Source organism: Phanerochaete carnosa (assembly GCF_000300595.1).
Source record: "Phanerochaete carnosa HHB-10118-sp unplaced genomic scaffold PHACAscaffold_2, whole genome shotgun sequence".
NCBI lineage: Eukaryota > Fungi > Basidiomycota > Agaricomycetes > Polyporales > Phanerochaetaceae > Phanerochaete > Phanerochaete carnosa.
The window spans coordinates 1,055,299-1,074,913 of record NW_006767629.1 but is presented as its reverse complement, the minus strand read 5'-3'; the positions used below and the strand labels follow the sequence as shown (position 1 = coordinate 1,074,913).

Genomic DNA, 19,615 nt, shown 5'->3' with positions numbered 1-19,615 from the left:
TGCCGCCCAGGCGCGTCGGTGACGAGACGCGCTGGAATCTCCAGACGCCCTAGACCCTTCGTGACTTCTGTCGCCCTTGTCAGCACCATTTCCGTCCCGGTGACTTTTGGAATTATTCTCTGATGATGTTATGGTAGGACGTCATTGATGCAGCGATATTAATGTACATTGTGTTATGATCTGACACCTTTCTAGCAGAAGTTACCACTCTTCTTCTTCCTCTACTTGATCCAGTGGCGGCCATAAGCTGTCTATCTCGGGAGCATCTTGGCTCTCCTGTCCATCCTCCTCGGCTTTGCGCTGGGGCTTGCAGCCTGCCGCCTTCAGCTGCTCCACCGTACGCCAAAACGTCGCTTCGGCGGAAGCGACCATAGAATCTGCGATCTCTGGGAGATGTGCTGAGTCCAGTGGCTCGGACAGCAGAGGTGCGAGATCGGCCGAGCTCCCTTGGGGAGATAGCCTCGGGTATGGTCGTTGCTTGTAGAATAGAGTGAACAGAGGATTCACAGGCGAGGCTAGTTCCTCTTCCGCAGGCTCTGAGTGGCAGAGACTGAGAGTGGCATCAAGGAATGGCCGGAGTAGCTCCTCGGGACTGCGCTCGTCGGCGTTGGCCTCTATGAGAGGCATGGAAATGTACAAGACCCCTTCATCTGATATGAGCAATAAAGAATTGAATAGGAGTGAGCGTCGCTTACATTTCTCTCTTGGGCAGGCCATGCTAGCCTCTCCCGTGACCAAGACATGAACGGCAGCTGACTGGGCGCTTGTTGGGACAGCAGATGGAGGGAAGACGAGAACAGCCGTATCGACCTCCTTCGAGGGAGACGAGGAAGAGTCACCGCCCTCGTCCTTTGTCTCGTCCTGTGGAGCCTCTTCTGGAACCTCAGAAGACGCGTGCAGCATAGAAAATGACAATGGTCGGTCGAGGACGGCTATGCATCGCGCCCAAACACAGTCATTACGGCTGGTGGAGGGTGGAACAGTCGCGATAGAAGTCGCGTGCGATGGGAGGACACTGGCGTAATTCAGACTACTGACGAGCACATCGCAATTCATGATTTCCGGTAAGTCCTCAAGTCGTAGTGTATACCTCTTCTGCTTCGTGCTTGACGACTCATTGCACTCCACGGACGCGACCTGACGGCCCAAGATATACGTTGCTCCAGCGACAGCTGCCGTCCTACAGAATCCTTGAGCGATCTCGCCGACACCTCCATAGTGCCCCATTAGGAACGAGGAAGGGCCATATCGACCGTTAGATCGCAAATATCGCCTGATACGGTGTAATGCAGGGAGAGTAGGGTCTGATACTAATCAGTCTAATGTCACTGAGGGCGAGGCCAAGCAACACTTGCCGTTGTGGGAGACGCAGAACGCAAGGGCATATGTGATGGCTCGTATCGCCTCCTCGTCTAGAGAGAATTTGTCCTTGAGGAAGGTCGGGAAGGGCGTCTGCTCGTATGTCTGTAGTTCCGGCATGTCTTCGAAGTCTTTGCCTGCAAACATGAGGAAGCGCATCAAGCGTCGCTTTTGCACGAGGCTAAGCTGCCTGTTCTTGAAGATATCCTCTTTGTTCCCCGGGACAGGCTTCGCGACTCCTGTACTCTCGTACAGCGCAACTTGTTCAAGAAGCTTGAAGCCACCATAACGTGAAACTCCGGAGGCTATCAGGTTGTCGATGAGAGGGCCGATCGAAGGGATGATCGTCGGATAGAGTGATATAGCGTATTGTCGAGATTGAGAAGGCACAGCCCCAGAGTATGAGATGTTCGTGAATCGTTTGCGCTGACTATGAAGATATGTCGACGAAGGCTCCTTCCCCGAGGCTCGCTCATCAGCCCAGGTAATAAGCTCATCTATAGACAGCGAAGCATCGTCGTCGCCGTAATACGGGTTCGCGTCGATGTGTCCTACTTTATATCCAGCTTTGGATAGCGCACTTGGTGGATCGTTTCAGAAAGGCTGGGTATTTGACGAGAGGTAGAGCTCACGCAGCGACTATTGATTCTGTCAAACCACTCCCGAGCACGACAACGTCCAAGTCCATGGCAGTAAGATAGTGGTACCCGGATAGTAGTACTCGTGCGAGTAGAACCAAATCACCGTGGCGTGCGAGTAGATAAAGACGCGTGATGATTAAGGCGAAGGCTTATCCTTCATTTTATTGATTACTCGTATCTTTAACCAGATGGCCTGAAAGTAAGTAACTGGTTCCTTACAATTTGCTAACCCCTTACATGCCCTGTTCCCAACCTTGCTCTTTATATACCCAGCGCTGCATGCCCCTGATCGACCCTAAATCTCCTGTTACTTCCGCTTACCCCACCGCTCCAGTTTCATCCTGCTAGCCGCCTGCGCCCGAGCCACCGCAGGCGGTCGAGAACTAGAAGGCTCGAAAAACAAAAACCTATGTGAATCTATATTTTCGCACAGCCTAGGGCGGGGAATGCAAGTGAGTGAGCATACACTAGCCGCGAAGACGCCAACCTCGATCGCGAGAACAGCTGCTACCGGGACAATATTTGTCGCGTAGCGGAGCGAAGCTGTCTCTTGTTTATTCACAAGCAGGTCACATCACTTCACATTCAGGAAGAAGCCATATAAGCCTGATCACAGATGTACTTGACGCTTGTGCTTATGCTTTGAAATGAGCAAAGCTTTCTGTCACGGTCACAAGCGTCTGTCTGTTAAACCGAAAATTTCGGGAACTAAATGTTAGGATTTGCTTGCTCCCAGCCATCCATCACACCCTTCCCTCCGTCACTCGTCCCTTTACTTCTACACTCAAAATGGCCGCTGACAAGGGTTCAAAAGTTACCAAGAAGGCCGACAAGAAGGCTGCCAGCAAAAAGACCGACAAGAAGGCCGTGAAGGAGGTAGTTGAGCCTAAGAAGAATGGCGTCCCCATCTCTTCGAAGGAGATTCTTGAGAAGGAGAAGAAGGGGAAGGAGGTCAAGGACAAGGTACGTAGGGTCTGCCTTCCTTGTTCCACTTGTCCTCAGCTCCCTGCAGAAGGGCAAGAAGCCCGTGAAAGAGGAAATCTCGAGCGAGTCTTCTGAGTCCGAGTCCGAGGAGGAGAAGCCAGCCCCCAAGGCCGTCGTCAAGGGCAAGGTCAACGGCAAGGTACGTTACTACCACAATTTCAATTTGTGCCGTGTTGATGAAGCGCAATAGGCCAAGGCTGAGTCTTCAAGCGAAAGCGAAGACGAGATAAAGCCCGCCGCAAAAGCGACGCCCTCAAAAACTGCTGCTAAGGCACCTCCTGCAAAGGAGGACGAATTATCTGAGTCCTCCGAGGATGAATCTTCCGAAGACGAAAAGCCCAAGGCCGCTCAGGTGAAGGCAGCCCCCGCCAAGAAGACAGACTCATCCGACTCTTCTGATGAGAGCTCCGAGGGTGAAGCACCCAAAAAGGCTCAGGCCACCCCCGCTAAGAAGGCTGCTCCCGCGAAGGCCACCCCTGCGAAAGCGATACCTACGAAGAACGCAGAGTCGTCGAGCTCCAGCAACGATAGTGACTCAGATTCCGACTCTTCAGAAGAAGAAGAGGAGAAACCTACCGCTAAGGCTGCTCCCATGAAGAAAGCTGCTCTCGTGAAGAAGGCTGCTGAGGCTGCTGAGGCGAGCTCTGAAGAGTCTGACTCGGACAGCTCCAACGAGAAGTCCTCCTCGGAAGAGGAATCCGAGGATGCCGAGATGGATGACGCTACCGCCAAGACTGTTGCCAACGGCAAGCGCAAAGCAGAGGGCGAGGCTGCTAAGCCAGTGAAGAAAGTCAAGGTCGATGAAGCTGCTGATGATTCTGCATCAACGAAGACCATCTTCGTCGGCAAACTCTCATGGAACGTGGACAATGACTGGCTCGAATCCGAGTTTGCCGAGTGCGGCGAAGTCGTATCTGCGCGTGTGCAGATGGACCGCAACACTGGCAAATCCCGCGGCTTTGGCTTCGTAACATTCGCGTCACCCGAGGCTGTCGATAAGGCGCTCGAGCTCAACGGCAAGGAGATCGACGGTCGGCCGATTAACATAGACAAGAGCGTCGAAAAAGACCAGAACCAGGTCCGCGAGAGGCGCGCCAAAGCATTCGGCGACGCCACCAGTGCGCCTTCAAGCGTGCTCTTCGTCGGGAACCTTTCCTTCGACGCGACCGAAGATCAGCTTTGGGAAGTCTTCTCCGACTACGGCTCCGTCAAGAGCGTCCGCATGCCCACCGACCGCGAGAGCGGCCGGCCGAAAGGCTTCGGCTACGTTGAATTCGAGGACGTCGAATCTGCCAAGAAAGCGCATGAGGGCCTCGCGGGCCAGGAGATCGCTGGCCGTGCGGTCCGGCTCGACTTCTCGCAGCCGCGTGACGACAATGGCGGCGGACGCGGTGGAGGTCGTGGTGGCTTTGGAGGTCGTGGTGGCTTTGGAGATCGTGGCGGCTTTGGAGACCGTGGCGGTTTTGGAGGTCGCGGCGGCTTCGGAGGTCGCGGAGGCCGTGGCGGCTTCGAAGGGCGTGGTCGTGGTGGGGGACGTGGTCGTGGTGGTGATCGCGGACGTGGAGGTCGTGGTGGCGGTCGTGGTGGTGCCAGGACAGGAGCAGTCCAGGGCTTCGAGGGCAGAAAGACCACCTTTGATTAATGCTCGTTTCTTGGGTCGTGTTTTGTACTCATGTTGTTTGGTCTCGCATTGTAGGTCAATTCTCGCAGAGTATAGCATCCTCGCACCCTCGCTATATCATCATGCTTCATTTCTCTGGAAGTTGCTCATATTCGGAGTGTATCCAATCTGACGAACAAGAATAGTGCTCGAGACGAAAGTGACGTGTACGATATATGAACAGTCAATAAAACTGGAGACGACGAAGGACCAATGCGTCAATATGTTCCCTGTTGTGAATCGACCATCTCATTTTCTGAGGCCTCCAAAGCCGGAGAGCCCGAGGCTTGGTCCGGGGACTGTAGGCGCTTGCCTTCGTGTCGTTCCCAGTCCGGAGGACATACACCTTGATCCTATACTACCCTCGGCCATGCGTCCTTCACTACGTCTCCTGAATGCTGCCTCGCACAGAGTGCACAAACCACTTATTCAATTTGTTGGAAAGCGGCAATGGCCCTCAAGTGCGTCTGAAGAAAGCCTTGTACACCGTTAATGCGGGTTAACCGAGTTCGCTAGCACCGGAACCTCAGCACCCACATCCGTTCGCGCCCACTGAGCTCCAAAACGCGTTCTCAGACTTTCTGAACAAGTTTAAGGCTTCTGCATCTGCAGAGGGCTCCTCTCAGTCTTCGATGGCTGCGAGCTCCGCCAGTGGCAAGAACGGAGAGACCGTGCAGGTGTTCACGGACTTCTGGCAAGCCCCGGAAAGGTTATGGAGACGGCGAATATCGGAAGAGGAGATTGAGGTTATTACAGTGCGTACAAAATGTCTTGTGTCGCTATGGTGTGTTCACAATCTGGGCAGAGCGGAGGGGCATACTAGGTGCCAAGTCCGATAACGGCCGACGTCCAAGTAAACTCCTGTACTGCTGATAGCTCACCGGCCTCCTCGCATGATTCATAGTTTTCACTTGTGTCGCGACAAGCTGTCCCAGGTGTTTTGACCTCCTTGTAGCGTCAGCCTTTCACCAGAAACGTTCGACGCTGGAGTCTATCACGCTGGATCCTTACAGTGTGCTCCTAGGAGTCTAGGACGCGATCATAATGTTACGCGATCATAATGTTGGGTACACATGTCAGACCTCCCCCATCTCAGCTCGTGTACGTATGTTTTATGCTCACTGCACCCACTGGGCCTATTCAGCTGCCCGAGGTATGGCTAGGAACTTGGTTTCGGCTGCGATATCCTCCCTCGTAGCTGACAATTCGGTGCTTAGTCTCAGTGTCCACCGGTCACCTTTCACTCATTTGAGAGAGCTTCCCCTTAATGCCTGTCACCCTCGACTGCTTCAGATGGCCAGTATATGTTTCATGCGTCCTGCCCACATTCTTTGGAAACGTAGTAGACTGACACATTGCCGTGAACGGTACCCTGATCCGCAGCTTTATCCCATATGCATCCTTTGCGTTCTCATTTGGATCGTCCACTGTCTCTTGCTCCAGTGTAGGCGTGCGCTAAAATTGTGCTCCTACATCTGGATCGACGATATAGGTAACGGCAATTCGTATATATCCCACAAAGAATCCCAGTAGCACATGGACTATGATCAAGGTATACGTTCTATCGAAATAATAGGCAACTGAACGCGGCAAGTTCACAACCACTATTGTTGGTTAGATTCTCACGAGCTGATATAAGAGGTCGCAGGCTAAGGGGGTACAAAAGGCCTCAAGGACCCAATTTAGCGTAGGAGTGGCTCTCCTGCACCCACTCCCTCAGCTAACCGCACAAAGACATGGGTCAGAGACACCAGGCCTTCATCGTCGCCAAGGTAAAGCCCCACGGCTCTTCCACGGCCAGTTACCGCTGCATCGCTGCCTACCACAGCCAATGGTGCTACGGCACGCTCCCTGTACGGGCTACATACCGTGTCCTGAGCGCAGTCAAGCAACCTGAGAACGCTGAGGTTATCCGCGAAGAGCTGCGCGGCATTGATGGCAAGTACGGCCCGCTACCAGCAGAAGCCGTCGATTCCGCAGGTGCCTTGTCCGTTTATCGCGACCATCCTTGCGAACAACTGGGACATCGACCTGTCGCCCAAGAGCGCTTATTTTGGTGGCGTGTCCCTTGAGAATGCGATGCTACATGCAGGGATGCACATGTGGAGCGGCGATGCGTATTACTAGCCAATCTGCATAGCCAAGCTAATGCACCTCCAGACAACAACGACGGCATCACTATCATCGACGTCACGAATCCTGGCGACCCGGCGTACGGCTTCTATAGCGGCGGGACTCCAGAACCGGAGAACGCAGAGAAGTACATCAGTCACTACTACGCTATTCCCGAACGTAGAGAGGCACCGGATTCTGATTTTGAGGAAGACCCGTCAGGTGCAGCGTTGCTCGATGTTGGCCTGACAGAGGACGAGTTCACAGAGCGACTCGACGCCATTGACACTCCCGCAGCTCGTGCCAAGGCCGATAGGCGTTTCGAGAAGTCGATCTTAGAAGCTATAGACGACCTGCAAGACGCGCAAGTTTTGAATCCCTGTGCTGTCCGAGAGGCCTGGCCCTCGAAAACTGATCTCAAGCAGGAGGAGAGAGCAGACGGATCTGGCGCGGACGCATCTAACGCAGACGGATCCGGCATGGACAAATCTAACGCAGACGGATCCGATGCGGACGAATCTGACGCAGACGGATCCGATGCGGACGAATCTGACGCAGTCGTGAAAACCGGTACCGGTGTCCCTCCACTGGTCGACATCTCGCTGGTCAGGTCGATCGAACAGTCTATCAAATCGGAAGACACAAGCGTCCTGGAGGACCTGCACTTACTACCGGAGAAGATGGACATTGTTGACGACACGCTCCGTGCCCTCTCTCCCTTTCCTGATGCCGCAGTGCCGCTCCTGGCGAGATTGGTCAAGGAGAGATATTACCGGCACACCTCTCTGAACCTAGCCGGCTATCCTCTGACGGCAACTCAGATCCTTGGCGTCGCCACAGGTCTGCCGAAAGTAAACTCGCTCAATGTGTCGAGGGACGATGTCCTGACTGTCGCTGACGTCCGTCAGTTGCTTGAAGGACTTCCCTCGCTGAACAGACTTATTCTCATGAGTTACTCCTCTCTCGAGCCCTCTGAGCTCATAGCACTCGTTCACGACGTCCCCGAGCTCTTCCGTCACATGTATTCCCTCTTGCACCCCGTATTCATGCGCATGCCTGCATCTCCACAACGGTCGGGCTTCATCGTGACCTCGTCGTCGGAACCATCGGGCTTGCCTGTGCGCATGACCGCCGTGACCTTCAAGCAGTCGTGGCCGCTATCGCAGGGCGTCTCCTTCCCGTTCGTCTCACCCGCAGCGGTCGTGCAGGGCCTCACAGACGCGACCTTCTCACTGGCTGCGCGCACGATATTGGCGCCGACCTGTACATGAGCGGCGGGCGCGCGATAGAAGTCGCCTTCACTGGTCTGCCCCGCGTACCTGGCACGCCCTGGCATGCACGCGTTGCCACGATGCCCCTTCCGCTCGAGATTCGCACTGCTTTCGTGTCAGAGGGCTGGGTGCTTGTAATGGTTCCCCCGGCCCGACTAGTACTTGGGTCGAGTGCGGGGTACGCGTTCTTGTGCCTGAGACCGGATACTACGGGGGAGGAGGAAACAGGAGAGGAGAAAAAGAAGGGAGAAGATGCGAAGGATGTTGCTCAGGCGGCTTCGCAGAGTGGGGAAGAAGCGATGGCGGCGACAGAGACTGCTCAGAAGAAAGAGGACACGAACGACGAGGGAGCCGGGGTCCTCAACAGTTCCGAAGACGCGTCGGAACCCCCGACGCCGACGATCTCCCAGAAAGACTCGAACACAGCCAAGCAGCCGATGACCAGGAGTCACGGCATCAACTACGAAGTACATGACCTTCGGAGCTTCCTGCGCATGACGGAGCAGGAGGGATGTCCCAGCATCCCCAAAGACTCGGTTACCGCTTTGGAGGCATTGATCCAGAAAATGAGATGGCCTGTTCACAACAGGGAATGGGTTGATACATTGATCCTTCGTCGTCTCCCGTTCTGTTGACCACTTATGTCTCAGACTCGCCACTTTTATGTATATACTCTTGTTCATCAGGTTGAATGCACTCAGAGTACGAGCAGAGAGATGAAGCATATTTTTTAAGCGGAAACGCGTGCATGCTACACTCTGCGAGAACCAACCTACAGTGCGAGACCAGACAGCATGAGTAAAACACACAGCCCAAGAGACGAGCAATTAATCGAAGGTAATCCTCTCGCCCTAGAAGCCGAAGCTTTCGACATCTCTTGGCCTGCCACCGCCACGGTCTCCACGTCCACGGTTACCACCGCGACCACGTCCTCCACCACGACCACGGCCCTCGAAGCCGCCACGACCGCCACGGTCTCCAAAGCCGCCACGGTCTCCAAAGCCGCCACGATCTCCAAAGCCACCACGACCTCCAAAGCCGCCGCGTCCTCCACCGCGTCCGCCGCCGTTGTCGTCACGCGGCTGCGAGAATTCGAGACGGATGGCACGGCCGGCAATCTCCTGACCCACAAGGCTCTCGTGTGCTTTCTTGGCAGACTCGATGTCCTCGAATTCAACGTAACCGAAGCCTTTCGGCCGGCCACTGTCGCGGCTGGTGGGCATGTGGACGCTCTTGATGGAGCCGTAGTCGGAGAAGACTTCCCAAAGCTGTTCCTCCGTCGCGTCGAAGGAAAGGTTCCCGACGAACAGCCTGCTCGAAGGTTCACTGGGAGCGTCGCCGAATGTCCTGGCGCGCCTCTCGCGGACCTGGTTCTGGTCTTTTTCGACGCTCTTGTCTACGTTGATCGACCGACCGTCGATCTCCTTGCCGTTGAGCTCGAGCGCCTTATCGACAGCCTCGGGTGACGCGAATGTCACGAAGCCAAAGCCGCGCGACCTACCAGTATTGCGGTCCGTCTGCACATGCGCAGATACGATCTCGCCACACTGGGCAAACTCGGATTCGAGCCACGCATTGTCCACGTTCCATGAGAGCATCCCGACGAAGATGGTCTTGGTTGGTGCAGAGCCATCGTCGACTCTAGCTTTTTGCGCTGGTTCAACAGCCTCGCCCTCGAACTCAGCGTAGTTGAGGCCCTTCAGGTGACTGCTCTCGTGGTCGGTGGACATGCGGTCTATGTTGATCGGCCGGCCGTCAATCTCCCTGCTGTTGGGTTCGAGCGCTTTTTCGAAAGCTGCTGGCAAACTCAGGTAAGCTGTGTCAACGGTGTACAAGGCTTTTTCAGACGCACTTGAGAACTGCCGCTTCCCGACGAATTGAATGAGTGGTCTGTGTACTCTGTGTGAGACGGCATTCAGGAGACGTAGTGAAGGACGCATGGCTGGGGGTGGTATAGGATCATAGTCTCCGTCGCTGACTATATACCTTTTTTGGATTTGGATGATAAGTCCATCCGAATCCGTACATAGTCTGCGTAAAAAAGCGGGCCACGGCACTTACGTTAATCGTTAATCGTACGTTAATCCCTTTACGTAATACTTTTTTTTGGCTGCTTGCAGCGATCCCTTGTATCGATTTTTTTTTCGCAACCAATAATAAGCAGTCGAAAAATGCTTGCATGTCCCACACAAGAGGCCGCTTCGCTGCGCTCCGCGACTGCTGTCCTCGTGGATGTGGTTCTGCGGGCGCGAAATTTTAAGCTCAGATTTATCGATTTTACTCGCTGCGAAGAACAGCGCGCATAGGTCTGCAGCATGGAAAGCCGCGCTGGGCGCGGCGTCAGCAAAGGAGAGCGGAAGCAAATATCGTGTCCAATCAAGGAGAATAACGAAACAGGGGCGGTCAAAAGATATATAATACGAGGGATGGGAGAGGGGGGCCCCTGGAGCAAGTTTCTTACTCTGAGTCTGCGTGATAGTATAGTAAAGTAATGGTAATGGTAATGGTAATAAAGTCCTTACCGGTACACTGCAGTCACCCGGTAAAGACATCACACTCGGCGCACTAAGTAGAGACTCTCGCGATCATCATTTGCCGAAAATGGACCACGCCGCCTCCGCTCAAGTTGGCACTCCTCGGTGCTATCCATCACGCCGCCTCCGCTCAAGTTGGCACTCCTCGGTGCTATCCATCCCGCCAACTCCTTGTCGCCCACGGCAACAGTGTACGCGGGTCGTGTTTAAATGCTTTTATATGCACCTTGAGTCGTCCATGTCCAAGAGAGATACGAAAAGTCTTCCCTCTAGGAGAGAAATTGCAATATGCATAGGTAGCGTGCAACAATGTGGGATGGACGTTCGGCCGCTCCCGCCTGGCATAGCATGATTTATACAACTGCACTAGTACTGTCCTTATTCGCAGCTCATAAGCCCATAAAGAGGATGATGGAAGACAGAAACGCAGAGGTAAAGCACACACAAGACTCCCATCACCCAGCACTAAGTAGTAAAGGCTAGGCCTGCGGGGAAATGAGACAAACCGATATGGCGGTGGTTATAATTGGAGCTCTGGTAAGGGTAAGCTGGCCGGTGACTTGGTATGTCGTCAGAATGCTTGACATTCTGCTCCAGAGGAAAGTAAACGGCAACTGTTCCCGCAGCTATGTGCAAGAGCAGGCCACCCACGGCACTAGTAGCACGTCAATTAGGACAGTAGAGCAAACACTTACAGGATCTCTGCACAAGGTTGCGATGGAGCTCATTAGCTTGACGGCCTAGTACTTGATCAGGCTCTCGGTTAATCGTGTACCGACTACTGTACCACTAGAGCACGGGACATTGTATTCAAAGATACAATTCAAACTAGCCAATCTGCATGTTATAAGGCGATGCGCCATACTTTCAACAGCCTCAGTCCCCAGCATGAGCAGGAGGCCCGTCGGCGTGTCAACTCCTTTGATTGTTTACTCGAATCAGAAACCATATAGCCGCGAGGCGATATCGTGTCAACAGCTCTTGTACTGCGCTGCGTACAGACGCCTTACCTCTAGCATGCTAAATTCAGGCAGCCTGCACCACGAGCGTGTGTGTGAACGCTCAGACTCGTCGCGTTTACACCAAAGTGACTTAGCAAGCCAGCCCTTAATGCACCCTTGTATCCAAGGCTTGATAAGAGAGGGCAGGGATTACGCTGAACTCGCAGACATGGGAAAGATGGCGTCATGTTAACTCACGGTGAAACCCATTCAAAGATCGGTTCGTCGGTGCCAAAGCGCAAGGGCCGAGAGCGTGTCGGTGAAACAATCCGTAGACATACAGGTCATTAATCCTTCTCTGCATAAGCCAGCAAGTGCGTCTCTACTTCATCCTCGGGCATGACACGCCACTTGCCGCGAGTCTTGGTGTCCTCGCCCTCAGCATCCGAGACGATGCCGATTTCGACCTCTCCCGGCTTGAAGTCTGTCGCATGGACGGTCGATATCGCTTCGATGGCCATCTACAGCAAACTATAAATATTTATACCAAGCTTGGGATGCGGAGTGAGCACGTACCTCGATGACCTCTGCCCGATTGAGTGTCTTGCCAGCTTTCGCTGCGTCCTCGCCACCATTGCCGGAATCGAGTTTCTTCCACTTCTTCTCAAGGTGATTCATGGCTTCTTGTTGCTTCTGTCCAGCGGAAGCAGCATGGAAGCCGACGAAGTAACCCGCAGGGTCGAGCTTAAAGCACTGGGGGCCGAACTCCGGATCGATGCCAATGAGAATCATCGCTATGATCGGTATGATAAACATCTTTAGTCGTGCTATCCAAGCACTAGTCACTCACAAGTTCCCAGAGGCCGCATAGCTGCGCGTTGAGTGTAGACCTGATTGATATTCGCGATACGTCTAGCAAGCGCATCTGGTGTAATCTCGTAGCCGTACTTGTGTCGAAATTCCGCTGCTTCTGAGCGGGCACGGGTAACCTGTGCCTGTGAATCCGCTGGTCATTCACCAAAACTCTTCAGCGCCTTTCCAGAGAACAGTACGGAAGTGGCGAACGCACCAATAAGACCAGTCATGACGCAGCCTATTGTTGGTGTTATACTGTACAAATGTGTTATAGTACTGGCGTCGAGGAGCTTGTCCTATCAAGCGGTGCGGTGCTCAGGCATGAATGTCGGAAGGGAGATGGGACATGACGTACGGGTACTTTCTTCTGCGTAATCACGACCGCAGTGTCCTTCCCTCTCACAGCAATCGCTGTATGGCCAGAGCCTGTGATGGCCTTGAAGGCATATTCTGGATGACACCGTCAGCTCGCACGTCTCGCCCTTGATTCCGCAAGCCCTCAGCCTTTCACAGTACTGACCGACTTGGTACAGTCGTCCCTCTGGGGAGAAGACAGTCAGGTATCTGTGTACGGTTGAGAGTTAAACTATAGTCTTTAAGTGTAGCAGTGAGTAGCACAAGATTACCTATCATATGAGGTTCTGGACATGGTCGGAGGATAAGTATGGACAAGGGGTGTGCGTGAGCTTGAGGACGCGCAAGTCACGTAGACGCCTACGCACGCGTCGGCGTCCAAATTGGGCGCGTCTGCTTCGGGTTAGGGCTATAACTTCCTGACCATTGACCTGCGCTCAGCTCTTCTTCATCGGATAACCTTCTATCTCTGTGGCTCCCAAGTGGGCGGAGACTGTGAAGGGCTACTCCCGGGTTGGATTGCGCATTCTGACTCGGCTCGGGACATCTGGACACGCTTTCGCGGGTACTGACTTCAGTAAGCTGGTAGGTCAAGAGTCAAGATGAAGGAGACAGTGTCCCATCAAGCTCCTAAGGTCATGTATGCGGAATATATCTCTCAAAGTGTGTTTGGGTACTCACGAAGTTGGCAGTAAAAAGCTTCAGTTCAGTCTCTTCAACAGTCAGGATACTGTGAAGCTCGCAGAGTTCGAGGTCACGCACAGAGACCTCTACACTGCTACCGATCGTCTTCCGGTGAAGAATGGTGTTCTCGACAGACGATTGGTGAGTATGCCACGAGTTTGAACTACGCCCTTGTGCGCTGATTGCTGTGTAGGGTACGACGGAAAAGAATGCCTTCTGCGAAACCTGTGGATTGAACTCGGTAGACTGTGTCGGGCACTATGCCTACATCAAGCTTGCTGTCCCTGTCTTCCATATTGGCTACTTCAAGCACTGCATAACTATTCTGCAATGTATCTGCAAGGTGGGCCTTAAGCTCTGACTGTCGAGGTATGCGCTTACAGTGCACCAGTCATGCGCGAGGGTTCTCTTGGAGGAGCCAGATCGCCGTTCTTACCTTAAGCGATTTCGACGTCCAAGCCTAGAGAACATCCAACGGCAAGCTCTAATCAAGGCCGTGAATGCTCTCGCGCGGAAGACCGTCTACTGTCCATACTGTGCGTCCACGAACGGTGCTGTGAAGAAGGCCAGCGCACTGAAAATTATCCACGACAAGTTCCGGGCAAAGAAGACGGTAGATGAGATGGAGAAGTGGAAAAAGACTTTCAGCTCCGCCATCGAAGCCCAGAAAGACCTGGCCATGTATGTCAACCGCGCAGTCCACGAAGAGTTGAACCCATTGAAGGTTCTTGACCTTTTCAAACGCATTTCCGACGAGGATTGCGAGCTGCTTGGTCTGCGCCCGGAGTTTGCACGGCCCGAAGAGTACATCTGGCAGTACATATCTGTGCCTCCAGTAGCAATTCGACCATCTGTTGCGCAGGACGGTGCATCGAACGAAGACGATCTGACGGTGAAACTGACAGAAATAGTCTTCACAAATGCACTCATCAAGCAAGGACTCGCAAAAGGTGCTCCTACTGCACAGTTCATGGTCAGGCTGATCCACTCACATCATTCGCACCCAGCTCATATCGATTTTAGGAACAATGGGACTTCCTCCAACTATCCATCGCAATGTACATTAATTCTGAGCTCCCGGGTGTACCATCTCAGATGGGACAGAAGCCTATCCGTGGCTTCTGTCAGCGTCTGAAGGGAAAGCAAGGTCGCTTCCGTGGTAACCTCTCCGGAAAGCGTGTCGACTTTTCTGGGCGTACCGTCATCTCGCCAGATCCTAATCTACGTATCGACGAGGTTGCAGTGCCGGAGCGTGTGGCGAAGATTTTGACATACCCAGAGCGCGTCACCCAACACAATCTCGAGATACTAAAGAAGGCGATCCGCAACGGCTGTGACGTGCATCCTGGTGCTAACTATGTGACCGCCGGCAGTAGTGGCTTCAAGAAATTTTTGAAGTTCGGTAACAGAAATGCCATTGCTGATGGGCTAAGGGTTGGCGATATCGTCGAGCGGCATATCGTCGACGGAGACATCGTCCTTTTCAATCGACAGCCCAGCTTGCACAAGGTACGTGAAACGAACCATTGTGTCTAATTCTTGACTCTAACCTACCGTCTAGCTATCCATCATGTGTCATCGAGTAAAAGTGCGGCCGTGGCGGTCGTTCCGTCTCAACGAGTGTGTATGTGGCCCTTATAATGCAGATTTTGATGGAGACGAGATGAACCTGCGTAAGTTTCCATGAACATTCCCAGGCGTATACTCATATATTCGCAGACGTGCCGCAAACTGAGGAGGCACGGACAGAAGCCCTCGAGCTGATGAGTGTCAAACACAACCTGGTTACTCCTCGTAACGGAGAGCCCGTCATCGCAGCCATCCAAGACTTCATCACTGCCTCTTTTCTCCTTTCACGCCGTGATCGTTTCTTCGATCGATGTCAGTTCACGCAGATATGTTCTTACCTTGCCGACGCCGACCTGCAGATTGACATACCTCCACCAACGATCTTGAAGCCACAGCGATTGTGGACCGGAAAGCAGATCTTCAACGTGCTCATGCGTCCTAACAGGCACTCCAGGGTGCGAGTCAATGTCGAGTCGAGATGCAACAAGGTGGAGAAGCCCGATCCCAAAGCCTACCCCCGAATGACCCCAGTGGACGACATGTCGCCAAACGACGGGTGGCTCGTTATCGTCAACAGCGAGATCATGTGTGGTGTTATGGACAAGGCGACCGTAGGAAGTGGCAAGAAGAAGTCGATCTTCGGTGTCATCCTACGAGATTATGGTCCGCACGAGGCAGCTACAGCTATGGGCCGGCTGGCGAAGCTTTGCGCACGGTATCTCGCCAACTACGGCTTCTCTCTCGGTATCAATGACGTTATCCCAGGCCCTATTCTCGCTGCGCAGAAGGAGTCTATGGTGCAGAAGGCGTACGCAGAGTGTGACGATCTAATCGCTCGAGCAAAGAAGGGCTTGTTGGAGAACAAGCCCGGTTGCGACCAGGAGCAGACTCTCGAAGCAATGATCTCTTCGGTTTTGTCCAACGTCCGTGAAAAAGTCGGAGAGATTTGTATGAAGGAGCTCAGCAGGCACAATGCACCCCTCATCATGGCTACCTCTGGTTCGAAAGGTACGTCCGACGGTTGTTGATTACAATTGGTAGCTGAACGCTGTGCAGGTTCGGTCATTAACGTCTCCCAGATGGTTGCTTGTGTCGGTCAGCAAATTATCGCAGGTCATCGTGTACCAGATGGCTTTCAGGACCGTTCGCTTCCGCATTTCCCGAAGAAATCCAGAGAACCGCCTTCAAAGGGCTTCGTCCGTAATAGTTTCTACACCGGCCTAACTCCCACGGAGTTCCTTTTCCATGCTATTTCTGGTCGTGAAGGTCTGGTCGATACTGCGGTCAAGACTGCGGAGACTGGTTATATGCAGCGTCGTCTTATGAAGGCCCTGGAGGATCTCGTTACCCACTATGACTCCTCGGTCCGCAACGCCGTGGGTGGTGTCGTCCAGTTCCGTTACGGTGATGACGGTCTTGATCCCGCATGCTTGGAGGGTGATGCTCAGCCTGTGGAGTATCTACGAGCATGGAGTCACGCTTCAGCCATCGCGTCGCGTAGCTCACGCGGTCTTTTCCCCTTTGAGATTTTGGAGTTCGTCAATCAGGAGCTCGCCAAGCCCAAGTTTACCGGCGAGTGTTCGGCGGCGTACCTCTCGACGATTCGGGAATTCGTCTCAGAGCACATCGCGCAGCGACTCGCCAATATTCGCAAGAGTCGCGGAATGTTCGAGGCCCTCGAACGTGAACCGGAATGGAGTGAGCACACCGATCTCTCGATGGGTGCATCTGGTGAGTTTGATGAGGGCTGAACCGTGCCGGATACTGACGACTGTCATGCAGAAGCCGATAAGGTCATCGTGGACAACAGGTCCAAGGTGACAGAAGATCAGGTCCGAACTTTCCTCGCCATTTGTTGGACAAAGTACGTCAAGGCCAAGATCGAGCCTGGCTCAACTGTCGGTGCCGTCGGTGCCCAGTCTATTGGTGAACCCGGAACACAAATGACGCTCAAGACATTCCATTTCGCCGGTGTCGCGTCAATGAATGTCACACTCGGTGTGCCACGAATCAAGGAAATTATCAACGCCGCCAAGGTCATCTCAACACCGATCATCAGCTGCAAGCTCGTGACGAGCGACAATGAAGCGTCCGCACGTATCGTTAAGGGGCGACTAGAGAAGACGCACTTGAGAGATGTAGGTTGATTTGTTGCTGTAGGGTGCGCCTGGCAGTTCATACCTGTATCTTCACAGGTTGCGGGTGTCCTCGAGGAAGCCTGGGCCCCAGAATACACCTACATCGGTGTTATCGTTGACATGAAGACAATCCAGGATCTTCAGGTATGTAGTAGCTTCAGCGTCCAGTTTTTTATCGCAACTAACATTATAATCACAGCTTGAACTGACCTTGGACGATATTAAGTGGGCGATCGTCGTGGCGAAGAAGCTCAAAATTAAGCAAGAGGTATAGGGGTTTTTTCAGTGAAATCGAAGTGACATCCGCTGACCTTCAATAGTCGATCACTGTGATTCCCAAAAAGAACAGGCTGAGGATCTATGTCGACGGGCCCGACAAATACTACCGTCTCCGTGAGCTTAAGCGAGCGTTGCCGGAGGTTGTCGTCAAGGGTGTCCCTACTATTCGTCGTGCTATCATCAATATCAAGGATAAGGACGACGCCCGAGGCAAGAAGGGTGACAAGGAGCTACTGGTCGAAGGTTACGGCCTGCAGAAGGTCATGACAACGCAGGGTATCGTTGGCGAACACACTACTTCCAACCACGTCATCGAGACTGCGCAAGTGCTCGGTATCGAGGCAGCGCGGCGCGCGATCATCAACGAGATCCAGTACACGATGGCGAGTCACGGTATGAGCATCGACCCTCGACACGTCATGTTGCTCGGCGACGTCATGACGTACAAGGCAAGCGTTCTCCCTCATCACTGCCTAATGCTGCTCACCATATGCGCGACTGCAGGGCGAGGTCCTCGGCATTACGCGGTTCGGTGTCGCCAAGATGAAGGACAGTGTGCTCATGCTCGCATCCTTCGAGAAGACGACGGACCATCTGTTCGATGCCTCCGCGCTCGGCAAGACGGACAGCATCTTGGGTGTCTCGGAGAGCATTATCATGGGCAACCCCGCGGCGATGACCGGCACCTCCATGTATGCCTCTCTATCCTCCTCACGGCACTGGCTCCTGATCATTTGTCCCACTAGGCCTGCGCTCGTCACCCCGCCGCCGCCACTCAGCAAGCCGCGCAAGCTGCTATTCGAGAGCGCGTTGTAAGATCCCGTTTGCGCGTTTCTCAAAATTGCGCTCTGATATCGGACTGCATCCCATACATATTGTTATTGCTAATGGCCTTCATGATCTCTTCGCTTTCGTCGCACGCATGCTGTATTTTATGTATCGCTTCCCAATCTGCGGCAGAATCAGTCGATGCTTTGTCCGTGCGCGGGAACTAGAGTGCGAGACCGTGACAGCAACGACGCAAGTTGGCTGGCAGTATTGCATACAGTGATGCTCGCATGACTACATCGAACGCGGTGTCGTATGCGCAGTTTTACATGTCCTGTATATAGTCACCACAGTTCCGGACGGACGGAACACTATATGCCATATACATAGTCAGCAGGAGAAAAGCTCAGTCACTATCACTGTCGCTGCTGCTGTCGCCGCCCTTCTTGTCGTCGTCTGTCGAACTCTCGTCGTCGCTCTCCTCGTCCTCCTCCGCCCCGCGGACTTTCACCTTGCCGCCACGCATCATCGCCATCTGGCCCGCGAGCGAGTCTTCCTCCGGGTCCGAGATCTCGTCTTCCGCGAGCACCTCGTCCTTGGCCTCCTCGATCCGGAGCGTGATGTCCCGCATGACTTCCTCGCCCACGAACGTGTCGCTCACGATGTAAAGCTTCCATTGGAACGTCTGTGCCTGCGGCGGCGCCTGGAACTGCAGCTTGTATGCCCGGTGGTCTTTCTCCGCGTCTGCGTTCGCGAGGGGCACGTCCGAGATCTTCATCGGCGGGACGATCACTTTGCCGATCTTGGGGTCTGCGAGCACAATCCACCAGCTCGGCTTGCGGTTTGCTGGCCAGTGCGGCGCGTGGGCAAAGCCGGTGTCGCTTAGGCCCTTCGGCATGTCTTCAGCATCCTTGCGACTGCCGAGGAACTCGTCTTCGGACCGGTCGCGTGCCGCCAGAGTAGCGGACTCGTCTTTCTTCTCGGACTTGACCGTCGAGCTGGTAGTCGGTGGTACTATGCGCAGCTTGACAACAAGATAGACGATAGACAGGGGAGAAACGACGCGCTCGCCAATCACTGTCACACTTATGAGTCAAGACACGTTCCATGCGAACGGATTGGAGCGTACCTTTGAAGGAGGCATCGACGACGTCAAGCTTGCCCCAACGAGAAAGTGCCTTCTTGATCTCAGATGCCCTGCCATCCGCCTTCTCCTCAAGAGTCCCCGGAACTGCCTCGATGACATGCGCCTCCTTGGCGAGTTCCTTGGCTTCAGATTGTTTTATACCAGGAAGCTGTGCAAGCCTTAGCGTATCGTCTCCAGGCGATAGTGCTTGGGTAAGGTATGTGTGTAGGCGCATTACTGCGAGGGTAGGCCAGAGCCAGTTGCGAGAGAGAACAATGTTCAGAAGCGAGTTCAACAACGCAGGAGTCGTAAGCAGAATGTCTGCTTGCTCTAAACGTCG

The 19,615-nt window shown here is 53.8% G+C and overlaps 7 protein-coding genes across 7 annotated transcripts; 4 read left to right on the top strand and 3 right to left on the bottom strand.

Moving 5' to 3' along the window:
* Window positions 1–121: 121 nt before the first annotated feature.
* On the bottom strand, window positions 122–2,115 carry PHACADRAFT_205221 (uncharacterized protein). The gene is made up of 4 exons (XM_007391559.1): window positions 1,992–2,115; window positions 1,350–1,939; window positions 696–1,304; window positions 122–644 (listed from the first exon to the last, which is right to left on the bottom strand). Exons 1-4 carry the CDS (start codon window positions 2,045–2,047, stop codon window positions 202–204), a joined length of 1,698 nt encoding a protein of 565 aa, XP_007391621.1. The 5' UTR covers window positions 2,048–2,115; the 3' UTR covers window positions 122–201.
* Window positions 2,116–2,750: 635 nt separating this feature from the next.
* On the top strand, window positions 2,751–4,877 carry PHACADRAFT_169505 (uncharacterized protein). Its single transcript, XM_007391558.1, has 3 exons — window positions 2,751–2,963; window positions 3,013–3,123; window positions 3,175–4,877. The coding sequence occupies exons 1-3, from the start codon at window positions 2,790–2,792 to the stop codon at window positions 4,624–4,626; spliced, it is 1,737 nt and encodes a 578-aa protein (XP_007391620.1). The 5' UTR covers window positions 2,751–2,789; the 3' UTR covers window positions 4,627–4,877.
* Window positions 4,878–4,937: 60 nt separating this feature from the next.
* Window positions 4,938–5,706, top strand: PHACADRAFT_169504 (uncharacterized protein). The gene is made up of 3 exons (XM_007391557.1): window positions 4,938–5,105; window positions 5,161–5,399; window positions 5,450–5,706. The coding sequence occupies exons 1-3, from the start codon at window positions 5,015–5,017 to the stop codon at window positions 5,465–5,467; spliced, it is 348 nt and encodes a 115-aa protein (XP_007391619.1). The 5' UTR covers window positions 4,938–5,014; the 3' UTR covers window positions 5,468–5,706.
* Window positions 5,707–6,380: 674 nt separating this feature from the next.
* Window positions 6,381–8,662, top strand: PHACADRAFT_25167 (uncharacterized protein; the record flags this gene model as incomplete). Its single annotated transcript, XM_007391239.1, has 3 exons — window positions 6,381–6,631; window positions 6,785–7,906; window positions 7,954–8,662. 3 exons carry the CDS (start codon window positions 6,381–6,383, stop codon window positions 8,660–8,662), a joined length of 2,082 nt encoding a protein of 693 aa, XP_007391301.1.
* A 73-nt stretch (window positions 8,663–8,735) lies between these two features.
* On the bottom strand, window positions 8,736–9,967 carry PHACADRAFT_249208 (uncharacterized protein). Its single transcript, XM_007391556.1, has 2 exons — window positions 9,880–9,967; window positions 8,736–9,822 (listed from the first exon to the last, which is right to left on the bottom strand). The coding sequence occupies exon 2, from the start codon at window positions 9,755–9,757 to the stop codon at window positions 8,879–8,881; it is 879 nt and encodes a 292-aa protein (XP_007391618.1). The 5' UTR covers window positions 9,758–9,822; window positions 9,880–9,967; the 3' UTR covers window positions 8,736–8,878.
* A 1,774-nt stretch (window positions 9,968–11,741) lies between these two features.
* Window positions 11,742–13,036, bottom strand: PHACADRAFT_249205 (uncharacterized protein). The gene is made up of 7 exons (XM_007391555.1): window positions 12,984–13,036; window positions 12,878–12,921; window positions 12,713–12,807; window positions 12,572–12,653; window positions 12,353–12,508; window positions 12,079–12,296; window positions 11,742–12,023 (listed from the first exon to the last, which is right to left on the bottom strand). Exons 1-7 carry the CDS (start codon window positions 13,004–13,006, stop codon window positions 11,850–11,852), a joined length of 792 nt encoding a protein of 263 aa, XP_007391617.1. The 5' UTR covers window positions 13,007–13,036; the 3' UTR covers window positions 11,742–11,849.
* Window positions 13,037–13,146: 110 nt separating this feature from the next.
* Window positions 13,147–19,615, top strand: PHACADRAFT_169499 (uncharacterized protein). The gene is made up of 14 exons (XM_007391554.1): window positions 13,147–13,351; window positions 13,404–13,536; window positions 13,589–13,738; window positions 13,787–14,368; window positions 14,419–14,904; window positions 14,957–15,068; window positions 15,115–15,972; window positions 16,021–16,695; window positions 16,747–17,102; window positions 17,160–17,246; window positions 17,302–17,370; window positions 17,423–17,830; window positions 17,886–18,073; window positions 18,128–19,615. The coding sequence occupies exons 1-14, from the start codon at window positions 13,314–13,316 to the stop codon at window positions 18,195–18,197; spliced, it is 4,212 nt and encodes a 1,403-aa protein (XP_007391616.1). The 5' UTR covers window positions 13,147–13,313; the 3' UTR covers window positions 18,198–19,615.

What these genes read in the sequence shown, in the direction of transcription:
- PHACADRAFT_205221 (XM_007391559.1), bottom strand. Translation starts at nt 2,047, where the DNA reads ATGGACTTGGACGTTGTCGTGCTCGGGAGTGGTTTGACAGAATCAATA. An exon ending in ACAGAATCAATAGTCGCTGC is followed by an intron (nt 1,940 to 1,991) that starts GTGAGCTCTACC and finishes CGATCCACCAAG; the next exon opens with TGCGCTATCCAAAGCTGGAT. An exon ending in CGTCTCCCACAACGGCAAGT is followed by an intron (nt 1,305 to 1,349) that starts GTTGCTTGGCCT and finishes GATTAGTATCAG; the next exon opens with ACCCTACTCTCCCTGCATTA.
- PHACADRAFT_169505 (XM_007391558.1), top strand. Translation starts at nt 2,790, where the DNA reads ATGGCCGCTGACAAGGGTTCAAAAGTTACCAAGAAGGCCGACAAGAAG. An exon ending in GGAAGGAGGTCAAGGACAAG is followed by an intron (nt 2,964 to 3,012) that starts GTACGTAGGGTC and finishes AGCTCCCTGCAG; the next exon opens with AAGGGCAAGAAGCCCGTGAA. An exon ending in AGGGCAAGGTCAACGGCAAG is followed by an intron (nt 3,124 to 3,174) that starts GTACGTTACTAC and finishes GAAGCGCAATAG; the next exon opens with GCCAAGGCTGAGTCTTCAAG.
- PHACADRAFT_169504 (XM_007391557.1), top strand. Translation starts at nt 5,015, where the DNA reads ATGCGTCCTTCACTACGTCTCCTGAATGCTGCCTCGCACAGAGTGCAC. An exon ending in AAAGCGGCAATGGCCCTCAA is followed by an intron (nt 5,106 to 5,160) that starts GTGCGTCTGAAG and finishes CGAGTTCGCTAG; the next exon opens with CACCGGAACCTCAGCACCCA.
- PHACADRAFT_249208 (XM_007391556.1), bottom strand. Translation starts at nt 9,757, where the DNA reads ATGTCCACCGACCACGAGAGCAGTCACCTGAAGGGCCTCAACTACGCT.
- PHACADRAFT_249205 (XM_007391555.1), bottom strand. Translation starts at nt 13,006, where the DNA reads ATGTCCAGAACCTCATATGATAG. An exon ending in TTACGCAGAAGAAAGTACCC is followed by an intron (nt 12,654 to 12,712) that starts GTACGTCATGTC and finishes ACCGCTTGATAG; the next exon opens with GACAAGCTCCTCGACGCCAG. An exon ending in ATCGGGCAGAGGTCATCGAG is followed by an intron (nt 12,024 to 12,078) that starts GTACGTGCTCAC and finishes AGTTTGCTGTAG; the next exon opens with ATGGCCATCGAAGCGATATC.
- PHACADRAFT_169499 (XM_007391554.1), top strand. Translation starts at nt 13,314, where the DNA reads ATGAAGGAGACAGTGTCCCATCAAGCTCCTAAGGTCAT. An exon ending in TTCTGCAATGTATCTGCAAG is followed by an intron (nt 13,739 to 13,786) that starts GTGGGCCTTAAG and finishes ACAGTGCACCAG; the next exon opens with TCATGCGCGAGGGTTCTCTT. An exon ending in TCTCTCGATGGGTGCATCTG is followed by an intron (nt 16,696 to 16,746) that starts GTGAGTTTGATG and finishes ACTGTCATGCAG; the next exon opens with AAGCCGATAAGGTCATCGTG.